This window comes from Felis catus, chromosome D4, assembly GCF_018350175.1.
Source record: "Felis catus isolate Fca126 chromosome D4, F.catus_Fca126_mat1.0, whole genome shotgun sequence".
NCBI classification, from domain to species: domain Eukaryota; kingdom Metazoa; phylum Chordata; class Mammalia; order Carnivora; family Felidae; genus Felis; species Felis catus.
In genome coordinates this window covers 85,931,461-85,943,657 of record NC_058380.1, presented here as the reverse complement: position 1 = coordinate 85,943,657, position 12,197 = coordinate 85,931,461, and the positions used below count along the sequence as shown (strand labels likewise).

At 56.3% G+C, this 12,197-nt stretch overlaps 1 protein-coding gene and 1 long non-coding RNA gene across 3 annotated transcripts; one reads left to right on the top strand and one right to left on the bottom strand.

The window, feature by feature from the left end:
* Positions 1-2,077: 2,077 nt before the first annotated feature.
* SLC2A8 (solute carrier family 2 member 8) lies at positions 2,078-10,938 on the bottom strand. 2 transcript variants are annotated; one of them, XM_019816561.3, is made up of 10 exons: positions 10,786-10,937; positions 10,526-10,688; positions 10,041-10,247; positions 8,580-8,679; positions 6,969-7,168; positions 5,879-6,022; positions 5,671-5,779; positions 4,832-5,005; positions 4,287-4,432; positions 2,078-2,695 (listed from the first exon to the last, which is right to left on the bottom strand). In XM_019816561.3, the coding sequence occupies exons 1-10, from the start codon at positions 10,839-10,841 to the stop codon at positions 2,558-2,560; spliced, it is 1,437 nt and encodes a 478-aa protein (XP_019672120.3). In that variant the 5' UTR covers positions 10,842-10,937; the 3' UTR covers positions 2,078-2,557. The 2 variants fall into 2 exon arrangements, with proteins under 2 accessions (XP_019672120.3, XP_019672121.3); XM_019816562.3 differs by lacking the exon at positions 4,287-4,432 and having other exon boundaries at positions 10,786-10,938.
* LOC123381639 lies at positions 2,616-4,287 on the top strand. Its single transcript, XR_006588911.1, has 3 exons — positions 2,616-2,732; positions 3,063-3,192; positions 3,616-4,287. It is a non-coding gene; the product is annotated as an uncharacterized LOC123381639 (long non-coding RNA).
* Positions 10,939-12,197: the final 1,259 nt, after the last annotated feature.

The window sequence follows — 12,197 nt, the reverse complement described above, 5'->3', positions numbered from 1 at the left end:
GAAAAAGAAAAACTAGAGGGAGGAGACTGACATGAGGGACACAAGGGAACATTTTGAGCTGACGAAAATGTCTTATATCTTGATTGTGGTGGTGGGTACACAGCTGTATACATTCCTCCTAAGTCATATTTTTATACCTACAATTGTTGAATTTTATGGTATCTAAATAATGCCTTAATAAAGTCTGTTTTTAAGAGTGAAAATATGGGGGTACCTGGGTGGCTCAGTTGACTGAGTGACTCTTGATTTCAGCTCAGGTCATGAGGATCAAGCCCTGTGTCGGGCTCTGTGCTGGGCAGGGAGCCTGCTTGGGATTGTCTCTCCCTCTTTCTCTGCTGCTCCCCAACTTGTGCATGCATGCACTCTCTTTCTCTCAAAATAATGTTAATAATCATGAAAAACAAAAAGTAAAAATAACGTATCCTCAGAGAAACCCCCAAAGGTATTTCCATCACAAAGAAAAGTGTAGGATACTACAAAAAAGGAATATATAATAAGATATAATTGAAAATGATTGTCAAAGCACCAATCAAAAGAAGGCTGGAGTGGTCATACTGATATCAGACAAAGTAGACCTCAGAACGAGGAATATTACCGGGGATAAAGAAGGTCATTTCATGCTAAAGGACAAAACAATCAGAAGGTAGCAATCCCAGATGGGCGTGCAGCCAGTGATGATCTTTAAGGCACATGAAGCAAAACCCAAGAGAACTGCAAGGAGAAAGAAATCCACATTTACAGGTGGAGATTTCCACACTTCTCTCTCAATAAATGATAGAACAAATGGACAGAAAGAAAAGATGTATTAGACCTGAACCGCTCTATTCAACAACTGGCCTAAATGGACATTTGTGGAATACCCTGCCGAACCACAGAATGTGGCTCTCAACCCGGTGGGCTGCTGTGCAGGCACGAAGAATGAGAATGTATATATGCAGTTACTGTGCGTGGATGTGACCTTGTTTCTGGAAGTCCCCAAGGAACTTGGATTTTGCTAAGGCTGAAAGTTCCTGTGTATTACTTAGCACATTTTACTGAAATCAGAGCAGCCATTGCAGAATCTTCCAGAAAACTCCTCACTGCTCAGCCCTGGACCCCACTGCACTTCCATTCTCCTACTCCCCAGTCTCGTTACAAGGCTTAATAGAAGATGTCAAGGTGGGCACATGTGGGGCTGTACAACCCAGGAGGTGAGTAAAGCAGATCACGGAATGGGAAGTGTGGTGTCCTACCTGTGTGTAGTGATGCTAGAAAGGATAGATGTAGGGAGGAAGAGTTTCAGGATAGTATCAAATTCTTTTTTTTTTTATTTTTTTATTTTTTTCCTTTTGAGACAGTGAGGAGAGAGAGAGAGAGAGAGAGAGAGAGAGAGAGAGAGAACGCACAAGCAGGGGAGAGGAGGAGAGAGAGAATCCCAAGCAGGGATTTCATGACTCTAGGATCATGACTTGAGCTGAAACCAAGAGTCAGACACTCAACTGACTGAGTCACCAGCTCTACTGTGCTGACAGCAGAGAATCCGATGCGGGGCTCGAACTCACAAACTGCAAGATCATGATCCGAGCCAAAATGCAGAGTTGGAGGCTTAACCGTCTTTGCCAAGCAGGTGCCCCAGGATAGAACCAAATTCTTAAAAGAAGTTACCTCTGGAAAGGTGCAGTTATGCATAATTATTGTATCACTTATCTAAAGAAATGAGTTAATATTTGTAAAGTGCTGAGGGCAATGCCTAGCAGATGGTTAACTGCTATAAAAATCATTATACTAAATAAATCTGTGTTTTCCAATTTTCCTACAATAAACATGTATTACCTTTATAATGGAGAATAACAGTAATTTGTAAAAGACTTGTGGGTCCATTAAAGTCACCAGAAGGAGAGATGTGTTGTTGTTGACTGAGCCCAAGGATGAAGGAGCCAGAAATGATGTCCAAGTGCCAAGAGTGAGCCCAGCTGACCACAGGAAGAAGTAAATCAACAGATATTTGTGGCGAGGCCCAGTTCGTGGGAGGCCTGGTGTACGGAAGGGATGGGGAAATGTCCTTCTCAAACTGCATTTCACACAAAGAGGCCGCGGCCTGATTTTCTGAGTCAAATCTTTATTTGGCAAACAAAGTTCCTTCCTGATAATGCAGCCACGTGAGAGGGGGTCACCACCCAAAAGCATCTCCTCCAGAAAACGAGGAGCCGAGAGTCCCCCTCCTCTGCTGTTGCTTTTGTGGCAAGGTGGAGATGGCCTGTGGACGATGGGCCACGGGGCAGCAAAGCCCCTCCAAGGAGTTCCCTCCTCCTGAGTCGCAGAGTGGTGGTGGGAATTGGACCCCGGGGCCGGGAACCTCTTACCCATGGTTCGCTGGGCCAGAGAGAGCTGGGTAGGAAGGAGGGACCCTGGAGGACAAGGCTCCAAGGGGCTGTGGTCCTGCATTCCACCTCCCTGGGGACAGGCAGGGGCTCCAGGCTCTGGCTGAGGCCCAGCTTGGAGTCACAGGTGATCCCGTCTCCTCTGAAGCCCAAAGCCGGCCCTGCTAGGAGTGGCAGCCACTCATGAGAAGGGGTTGTCATCGCCCCTCAAAATGGGCTGTGATTTGCTCCAAAGTCTTTCCTTTGGTTTCAGGGACACAGGACAGAGTGAAAAGGACACTGAAGATGCAGAAGGCGGAGGCGAGCCAGAAGGCGCCGTAAGGCCTGAGAACCTCCTGGAAAGAGAGGAAGGGCCTCGTGTAGACACAACAGGTCAGGAGCCCTCATGGACCCTGAGCCGAGGCCCTGGCCCCCTCCGCCCACCCCCCCACCCAGGCTCAGGGGAGTGGAGGAGGGTCTGGCCCTGCCCCCCAGAGACCTGCACCGAGCACCATACGAGGTGTGGACGTTGGGTGGCTGGGGAAGCTGGCAAAACTGTCAGGAAGTGCCTCCCCCGAGGTCAGACCCCCACTGTCAAGTGACAGCTGGGCTCCCAGCCCTGGTGTCTGCCTCCAGGGCCCCCAGACCTGCTCTCTACACTGTGCTTTGGCCCTGCCCCCTGAGTTCCCTGCCCTCCAGAGGAGTCTCTTCTTGGTGCCACAGGGAGCAGGCTGCACGGGGGCAGTGTGAGCACGGAGGACACTCAGGACCCAGTGGCATGGAAGGAAGAGAGAGCACTTCCCGTCACTCAGAGCCTGGTCACCCTCCCAGGACAGACCTGATGACCTCCCAGGTGCCAGGACCAGAGGCCCCTCCCTTGTCAGCCCCTTTCCCTCTGGGACCCGGTGACCCAGCGCTCCCCTGCCCACCCCCCCCCCCCCCCCCGCCAAACTCTGGGACACTGTACACTCCTGGGTCACTGTTAGGTCCTTTACCGCCGCACCCCCTCCTTTGTTGCTCGTCCCTCCGCACAGCTCCCAGTGAGTAATTTCCACCGCTAAGACTTTGCTCCGGTCTTCCCGATGTGTTCCCCAGCGCAGCCCGCCTGAGACCCAGGCCCTGCAGAGACTCCAGGCCAACCCCAGGCATCCGTGCCTCTCCTGGCCTGCCCACCCCCACCCCCCCACCCCCTCCAGCCTCCCAGTGGTTTGTTCTCCTTCTGCTGTCCGCTGCCAGCCCAACCTCGTCCACCCCGTCCACCCCAATCCATCCACAGGGCACCCTGTCCACTGCATTCATTGCTGTCTCTGGCTCCTCCAACAGGCCTGGACATGGTATGTACCAGGAGACCTGGGGGAGGGGGGGCGGACGGGAATGAATGCCTGGACAGGTGGCCTATCTGCTCCAGAACCATCCTCCTCTATCAGCTGGGGAGCCCCGTGGCAGGGTCCAGGGCTGTGTCAGTCCATCTGTGCAAAAGTAGCAAAGTTTTAAAATGAACTGACGCTCCCACAACCCTGAGGGGAAGGTGCTGTCACCCTCCTCCATCTTCAGCCAAGGAAGCTGGTTTAGAGAAGGTGAGCAGCACACCCCAGGTCACACAGTGGGAAGTGGCCGAGGTGGGGTTAGAGCCCAGGCTTGTCAACTCCAAAGCCAGAGTTCTTCCCGCACAGCCCTAGATCCTGGCCCATGTCCCCACTGTCCAATGGTGGAACTGTATCCTGCTTTCCTTCTGCCGGAATGGCCTGAAGGCTCCTGAGTGGTCACAGCCTGTGTTCTGCACCTTTCCTGGCCCATCTGTCTTCCCTTCGTCCCTGACCAAGATGGCCGGTGTCCCAGGATGGTGGGGCCTCAGCCACTGGCCCTGAGTCTTCTGCAGTAAGAGTAATTCTGAAAAGCGCTCCCCACTGACTACGTGAGGAGGAGACCCTCAGGGCCTGCACTTACCATGACGCTGCTGAACTCTTTCGTCACCAGGAAGGCCATGAACCAGTTAGTGAGGACGCACACACCTGTGGCCAGGCCCTTGACGTGCAGAGGAAAGATCTCAGACATGAGGAGCCAGGGGATGGGCCCCCAGCCCACGGCGAAGCCTGTGGGAGCAAGACAGGCATCAGAAGCCCATAGGGCCGACCCCTTGGCTGGCCACAGACCCCCTGGGCCAAAGCCTCGCAGTTTCCAGCCAGGGCCCCCCAGCTCTGTGCCTTCCTGCAGCGATGTCTCAGGTCAGTCCCTCTACTTCTTAGTACCAGGCTTTTCTCTGTAGAATGGGGTCATGCCAGGGCCCGCTTGGAGGGCTGTTTGGGGAGTAAGTGAAAGGGGCAGAGAAGGGTTTAGCTCAGTGCCCGGGGCCTTGGTCAGAGCCATAAACGCAGGGGCGGGGGACCTGTGGGATGGGGAGGCCTGGACTGGCTGGGAGCCGCAGGAACCCGGCAGTGATGGGAATGGCCCCACAGGCCCCCCGCCCAACCTCCCCGTGGGCCCCCTCTCACCGGCGATGAAGAGGCACATGCTGCCCACTGCCAACCAGGCCAACCCCACGCTGGCACTGGTGGGCTCCATGGAGATGGGTGTCGAGAGGTCCACGTGTGAGGAGTTGCTGGGGCTGCCCTGGGTCAGCTTGAAGTAGGCGCCGAAGGCACTGGTGCTGAACACCATGATCACACCTGCAGGCGGAAGGGGGCAGTGCGCAGGGCTCTGGGAGAAGCGGACCGCGGTCCGGGCACGGGGCACTCAGGTTAGAGTCTCAGTGCAGTGTGGCCACAGTGATGCGGCCCGGGTTTCTCTGAGAGGGTGGTGAGAGGGACCCAGGAGCCCAGATCGGCAGCACCCAGCCCGGACCTCGAGCCAGAGCCAACTCCAAGAAGCTCCTGGTGGCAGTGCCTTCCTGGACCAAGGAGCAGGAGTGGTAACTGTGACAGCAACATGGGTTTCACTCCCGTGCAGATCATCTCTGGATCCTCACAATGGCCCATCGCCCCCATTTCATGCAGGGAAAACTGAGGTTCAGAGGGGTGAAGTCACTTGCCCCAAAAGACCTCCAGCTTCTGAGTCACTTCTCCTGCTGGGTCCTCAGTTTCCTCATTGTAAACTGGGGCCCCGATGGCGCCTGCTTGGAGGCTCACTGCAAGGGTCTGTTAGTGGAGGCCTGGTCTGGAGCAAGCACTCAGTAAGGGTTCCCATGGATCTCGGCCTTGTTCTCAGGGGTGCTTGGCTGGCCTTTTCCTGTCTCAGTGTGGTGGCCTTGGCAAAGACCCTCCAGTCTGTGGTGGGGACCCTGGCCTGCGCCACCCCATTTTCAAAGGGCCGAGCCCTTGCCCTCGGGCCTCACCTGACAAGGTCAGGAGCAGCCTCCGCCCAGCTTTGTCCATGATGAGGGCCGCCATGGCCGTGAACAGCACCTGGATGATGCCCACGATGACCGAGGCTAGGCTGCTCTCCTGGGGAGATGGGCCGAGGCGGGTCAGGCAAAGACCCCAGGACTAGGCCCCATCCACACAGCATCTGGATGAGGCAGGCCGGGGTGGAGGCCTCTTTACCTTGAACTTGGCTTCCTCAAAGATGGTCTCTGCATAGAACATGACAGCATTGATCCCTGACAGCTGCTGGAAGGCCATGAGTGAAACGCCGATGATGAAGGGCTTGTAGATGCTAGGAAGCCTCAGCTGGGCCAGGCGGAAGCCCTGCTCAGACAGAGGCCGGTGTCAGTGCGTCTCCCTACCCCCTCCCGAGGGGCCTGCTGGCTTTGAGCCCCTGTCCTAAAGCCTGGTGGAGGGAGTGAGGCTCAGCTTCTTATCACCTGGGCCGCGGGTCCAAGACAGGTCTCCGCATCACTTTAGCCTCTCCATTTGTAAGGCCCTCACCTCCCCATGCCCTTTCCTGATTTGCTGGGGGAACTACAAAGAGATTACATGGGCACATAGCCAGGGGCTCCAGAATCCTACCAGCCTCAGGCCTGGGCCTGTGCCGAGTGCCTCTCCTGGCACCACCAGGCACATGCTAGGACTCCCATCTTACAGATGAAGAAAGGAAGGCTTAAGGATGGGAAGGTCAGACAGCAGGTAAGTGGCAGAGACTCAGTCTTCTCCGCTGCCCTCCAGTATCCCATTTAAAAATCCAGTTCCTCGGAGCGCCTGGGTGGCGCAGTCGGTTAAGCGTCCGACTTCAGCCAGGTCACGATCTCGCGGTCCGGGAGTTCGAGCCCCACGTCGGGCTCTGGGCTGATGGCTCAGAGCCTGGAGCCTGTTTCCGATTCTGTGTCTCCCTCTCTCTCTGCCCCTCCCCCGTTCATGCTCTGTCTCTCTCTGTCCCCAAAATAAATAAATGTTGAAAAAAAATAAAAAATAATAATAAAAATCCAGTTCCTCAAGGTTGCGCCTGCGTTTCCTTCTGACCCACTGGGCCTTTCTCTTCCTGGGACAGTAAGATCAAGGCTAAGGCCCAGCCAAGTAGTGGGGCTCCAGAAGGCCTTTGCTTGCTCACACATAGGACAATGCCACCACTTGTGCCTCTCCTCCCCGTGTGTGTCTGCACAGCCTGGGGGACAGGCTGTGCTAGCCTCCCCTGGCTGCAAAGGGGCCATACCTCACTGTTTCCTCCCCACCCTGGCTCTGGATCCCAGCCCCTCACCTGGTGCTCGGCCCCCACAGGGGGCTCCTCCCAGGTCTGCTCAGAGCCCCACAGGAACTGCATAGCGGCCATGGCTTCCTGGCGGTTGTGCTGGGTCAGCAAGAAGCGTGGGGTCTCGGGCATGTAGCACATGAGCAGCAGCATGAAGGAGGCGGGCACACAACCCAGCACAGCCAGCCAGCGCCACTCCAGGACCCAGCCTGGTGGGGGGCAGGGGGATGGTGGTTTCAGATGTCAGTGCGGAGTGGGCCAGCCTGCACTTATCAGGGACCGCCTGCCCTCTCACCAACCCCCGGGACTCAGCTTAAAAAGGGTGGGGGCCTCACGACCTCTGTGTGGCTACTACCCTTGCTCGCGTTTGTTACTAATACTGTTGTTACCATCTGTTGAGAAACATTGCGTAAACAAGCTGGTGGGCGCATTATGCTACATCTGCTCAGTGGATATTTACGTGGCAATCAAAAATGAATGAGGCACTTGTTTTGTCTAAAAGGGAGGGGTGGGAGAATAAATATGCATAGTCGTCATGCATGCACAGACTCTGGAAGGCCACAAGAAGCAGGCAAGTGGGCTCCTCTAGAGAGGAAGGGGGACAGAGTGGGAGAGACATTTTTTCCTGAACACCAGTGGATCAATATTCACAGAAATTGATCAATCAAAGTGCAGGTTATGATGAGGCAATTCTGTAGGCATATTGACACCCATGTGTCTGTCCCAAATGTCAATGTCTGTATTTGGCAGGGGCTTTGGCACATTGCGGGTCCCCAAAAGCAGCCAGACTGCTGGTAGGACTCTGAATTAGAGTCTGGATGCTAAGTGGGTAAAAATGAATGACCACACACCAGCATGTCGTCCACTCTGAAGAACCAGAGGGCACAGGCTCTGGGCCCTGCCACTGCCAGTCAGGTTCCTGAAGCCCCCATTCCTCGCTGGGTATAAGGCCATCCCTTGACAGTTCTCATGGGGCCTGCTGCTTTTCATGTGTCGCTTAATTTAGTCCCTCAACAGCCTTGGGCTAGGTAGGGTTATCTCCACTTAAAGACAGGGGAAGCGAGGCTCCCTGGGGCAGTGTGACAGAGCCAGAAAGTGTCCCCTAATGTGGAACCATCAGGTATGAAGCCTCTTTCTAGCCCAGTTCTAGCAAAAGCATGTCTGCCTCCAGAAGCTTCCTCATGTTGACCCCAGCTCTGACCCTCGGGTTCCCTGGGACCCTCCTCCTTCACGCTGCAAATCTAGTACCAGTATTTCTGAGAGACAGGCTTGGGCCCTCCAAACTCCTGGGCTGGAGTTTTTGGGGTGTCCCCCCACCCCCTTAAATTCTTAATTTGTTACTGCACAGTGACCCAACCAGTCAGCCCTCCCCACACCCTCGGAATGGGCTTCTGCCCTGGGAAGATGAGGACATCGCCTTCTCCCACCCTCCCTGGGAGTTAGGCACAAGACCCACACATCCCACGTGCTCAGGCAGGTGATCTGGGACCCTGGCACCTTGGGCACTGGCTGTGTGACCTTGGGCAAGCCCCTTGACCTCTATGAACTTCAGTTTCTACAGCTTCAAAATGGCCACCCAGCCATTAGCAGGGATCAAAAGAGATACCATGAAAACCATACCTGCCAGGTAGGCTAGGAGGATGCCTGTGACGACCATCAGCTGCACACAGGAGCCGAGCAGCCCCCGCACTGCAGGGTAGGCGATTTCAGAGATATACACCTGGTGGCAATGGAGAGAAAACTTTACTCGGTGCCCAAGAGTTCTTAAAACTGAAGAGCCTCAGCTATTCAGAGTTGAGGAGAACCTCAGTTGGGGCTGCTCCAAGCCAGGTGGGCCTCTAGTTGCAGGTCCCAGGTCGCCGAAGCCCTCCCCGTCCCTCCCCACGTCTCCAAGTGATCAGCAGCAGGTGTTTTACAGGGGATTAAGGGTATATACGTGGCTGCTGTGTGTGTTTGTGGGGAGGTGGCACCGAGTTTTTCAAACTTTCATTTAATTGCATGGCTAGCCTCAATAAATACAGCTTCTGATGCAGTAGGTCTAGGGTGGGCCCCAAGATTCTGCCTTTCAAACTTGCTTCAGATGACACCCAGGCTGCCGGTCCAAGGACCACACTCTGAGCAGTGCCCTTGGAACCAGAACTCTGCCTCAGTTGCTACTAGTGACTGCTACTGCTTTCTCTGGGCTCGGGGGCCAGAAAGGTCTTGCCCACACTTCTAGGTTATTCTATTACCTTATGCCGACGGCTAAGATGGGTGTGTTTTTGTCCAGTAACAAAACCCAAAACATGAAATCCAACTCCACTGCTGCCCAGAAAATGCGGGTAAAGGGAGTGGCAGGTGCAAAGGGATGACCAGGGAGGACTCACAGCCACTACTTTTAATGTCACCAGGTTGACGTGTGGGTAGTTGATCAAGCCCATGGCCAGCAGCAGTTCCCCGGTCACCCTACAATCTCAGCTGCCAGGGTCCAAGGCCTTCCAGGGCTATACATGCAGAGTCTCGGTCAGTCCCCACAACCAGTGCATGAGGCAATGCCCTGCTTTACAGGGGAGGAAACTGAGGCACAGAGAGGTGCTCGGCCCCAGTGAGTGGCAGAGCCGGCACTGTCAGCCTGGACAGTGGTGGCTCAGGAGATGGGGAGAGGAGAGATACAGCAGCCGGAGGACTAGCTCCTGAGTAGTGAAGGGGAGCAGCAGAGCCCAGCAGCCTTTGCTGCCAGGACAAACCAGAAGAGAATCTTCCTAAGCTGTATTCAACGGTCTGAATGACAGTGGGAGATCTAAGATCTGCAGGCTTCTGTGACCGTCCACAGATGGCATCTTATTTGTAGAGCAAGAGAGAGGCCTGGTGAAGTGGCACAGTCCTGGGTTCGAGTAATAAGTAGCTCTGCCACTGACTAGTTGTGGCTGGACAAAGGACTTCAGTGTCTGAAGCTCACTTCATCTGTAAACAAGGATAACGGCGGCTCCTTCCAAGGCCCGTTGCGGGGGTAAGGAAGATAAAGCTGGTAAGGGGAACGGTGCCAGGCACCCAGGAGGCTGCAGCCTCCTGTCCCAGGGCGCGAGGCTGGGGGACACTCACCGGAGCTACGAGCGAGGCAATACCGCAGGCCACGCCGGTTAGGAGGCGGCCCCCGAGCAGCATCCACACGTTCTGGGCCGCGGTGATGACTGCAAAGCCGACCACGAAGGGCAGGGTGCAGAGCAGAAGGCTTAGCTTGCGCCCGGCGCGGTCCACGAGCCAGCCGCCCAGCACGCCCCCCGCCGCGGCTCCCAGGGTCACGATGGCCTGAGGGCGAGGCGACCGCAGGATGAAGAGGGGACGCCAGGGAGCCTCGGCCCAACCTCGCCCTCAATCCCAGCCCCAGCAGCAGCCTCAGCGAAAAGGGGATGGGGGTCCCAGGCTGGCGGTCCGCGGGGGAGGGTGACCCCTGGCAGGAGAGCCGGGACGCACCCGGAGGAGGGTCTCAGTGCCCGCCCAAAGCAAGGTAAGGGCGGGGTCCCCTTGCGCGTGAGACGGGAGGAAGAGGGTCCCAGGCGGGCTGGAGGGTGAGCCCGAGGCCTCACCCCGAACCAGGAGGCGGCGGCGTCGTCGAGGCGCAGGGCCCGGGCCGCGGCGCGCCGCAGGCTCGGGATGGCGGGGGAGCTGTAGCCGAGCGCGAAGCCGAAGGTGAGCGGGCCCAGGGCGGCGGCGAAGGCGGCGAGGAAGACCCGGCGACTGAGAGGGGCGCTGCGGGGACAGGGCGGTTGGTGAGCGGCGCCGGCCTGGGCGCAGCAGAAGGGGCGAGGCCACTCCCTGGGCCTGAGTCACCCCCCTACCCGCTCACCTGCCGCCGGGCGGCCCCAGGAGCGGCTGGGTCTCCTCCTGGTCCTCCGGCGTCATGTCTGCACCCAACGCCTGCTTGGTCAGCTCTGTTGCCTGAACTGTCACGGGTCCCGCGAGTGCAGCACGCACCCGCCTCTCACAGCAGAGCCGGCCAATGGGCGGGGAGGGTCTGCTCAGGGGCGGGATAGGAACGGCCAATGGGAACGCAAGGCGGGGTTAGCGTCTGCGCTAGGAGCCACCCCATATCAAAGCCGACCAATGGGAGAAAAGAGCCGGTTGGTGTCGCTCACTGGAACCGCCCCCAGGACCTAGCTCGCCAAGGTTTAGGTGGGGCGGAGTTTGTATCTGGGCCCGGACTATAACCATCCAATAGGAGTGTGGTGCGAACCCAGAGGCGGGATCAGAAAGCTGACTCAAGATGAGCTGGCCAATGAAGGTGGAAGGCGGGGATTACATTTTCTCCTGGAGCCGCCTCTTAGTCTAGCTTCAACCAATGAGGCTAGCAGCAGGACGAAGGTGGAGCAGGTAGGTCGCGCACCCGACTTCCCGCCCCGACTCTGGGGAGCAGGCTGCCTGGGCTGCTCTGCAGTTCCTGCTCTGCGTTAACCGCTGCCCTGGGGTCTGGGTTGGAGGCACCCGGCCCAGATCAGCCCACTGAAACCGCAGGGAGGAATGTCTTCAAACGACTGTCTTGGGCCTCTCTCTTTCCTTTTGGAAGCTGGGCTGCTGGGGGCAGAGGCATGGCCCTGCGCGCTGCAATCCACCTCTGTGCCGGTCACTACTCGGGGCCCCCAGATTGCTGACGGCTACCAGCCAACAACCACTAGGACCTCCAGGTGCTAAGGACCTGTGTTGGGCACGGTCCTCGGTTATGCGACTGATCTGGGCTTAAATGGTGAGCCCCAGGCTCCCTGTTAAGTTACATTCACTTCATAGGTCATCTTAACTCTTGAATCTTCATCTTACCACCTGCCATCTTCCAGTCTCTTGCCGATGTTAACAGCTAACCTCTTCACATACGCACCCAAGTCACTGCTGGAGGTACGATGTCAGGGCTCTGAAGAATCTTGCCATTTGTACCTGGCAAATGCACACTCTGTATGGGGCAGCTGAGGTGCAGTGCTGTGTAATTCTTGCAAGAACCAGGGCTATGAGAGTAAGAGGTTTGGCTTCTAATCCCTCTCTGGGCCTCTGTTAACTCATCTGTAAGTGGGGATGACAATATCCACCTTCCGGGAAGGTTTTGAGCAGAGGCAATGCACATAAAAGACCAAGCACACGTGAAGCACTCAAATGCTAGCCAGTATGACTATGAAAGTTGTTTGACCCAGTGCAGCCACCTGATTGTACTATCTTTGAAGACAGGCACCCGCCCCTCTATGCTTCCACAGCATCTTGTGCTCAAGTTATAAA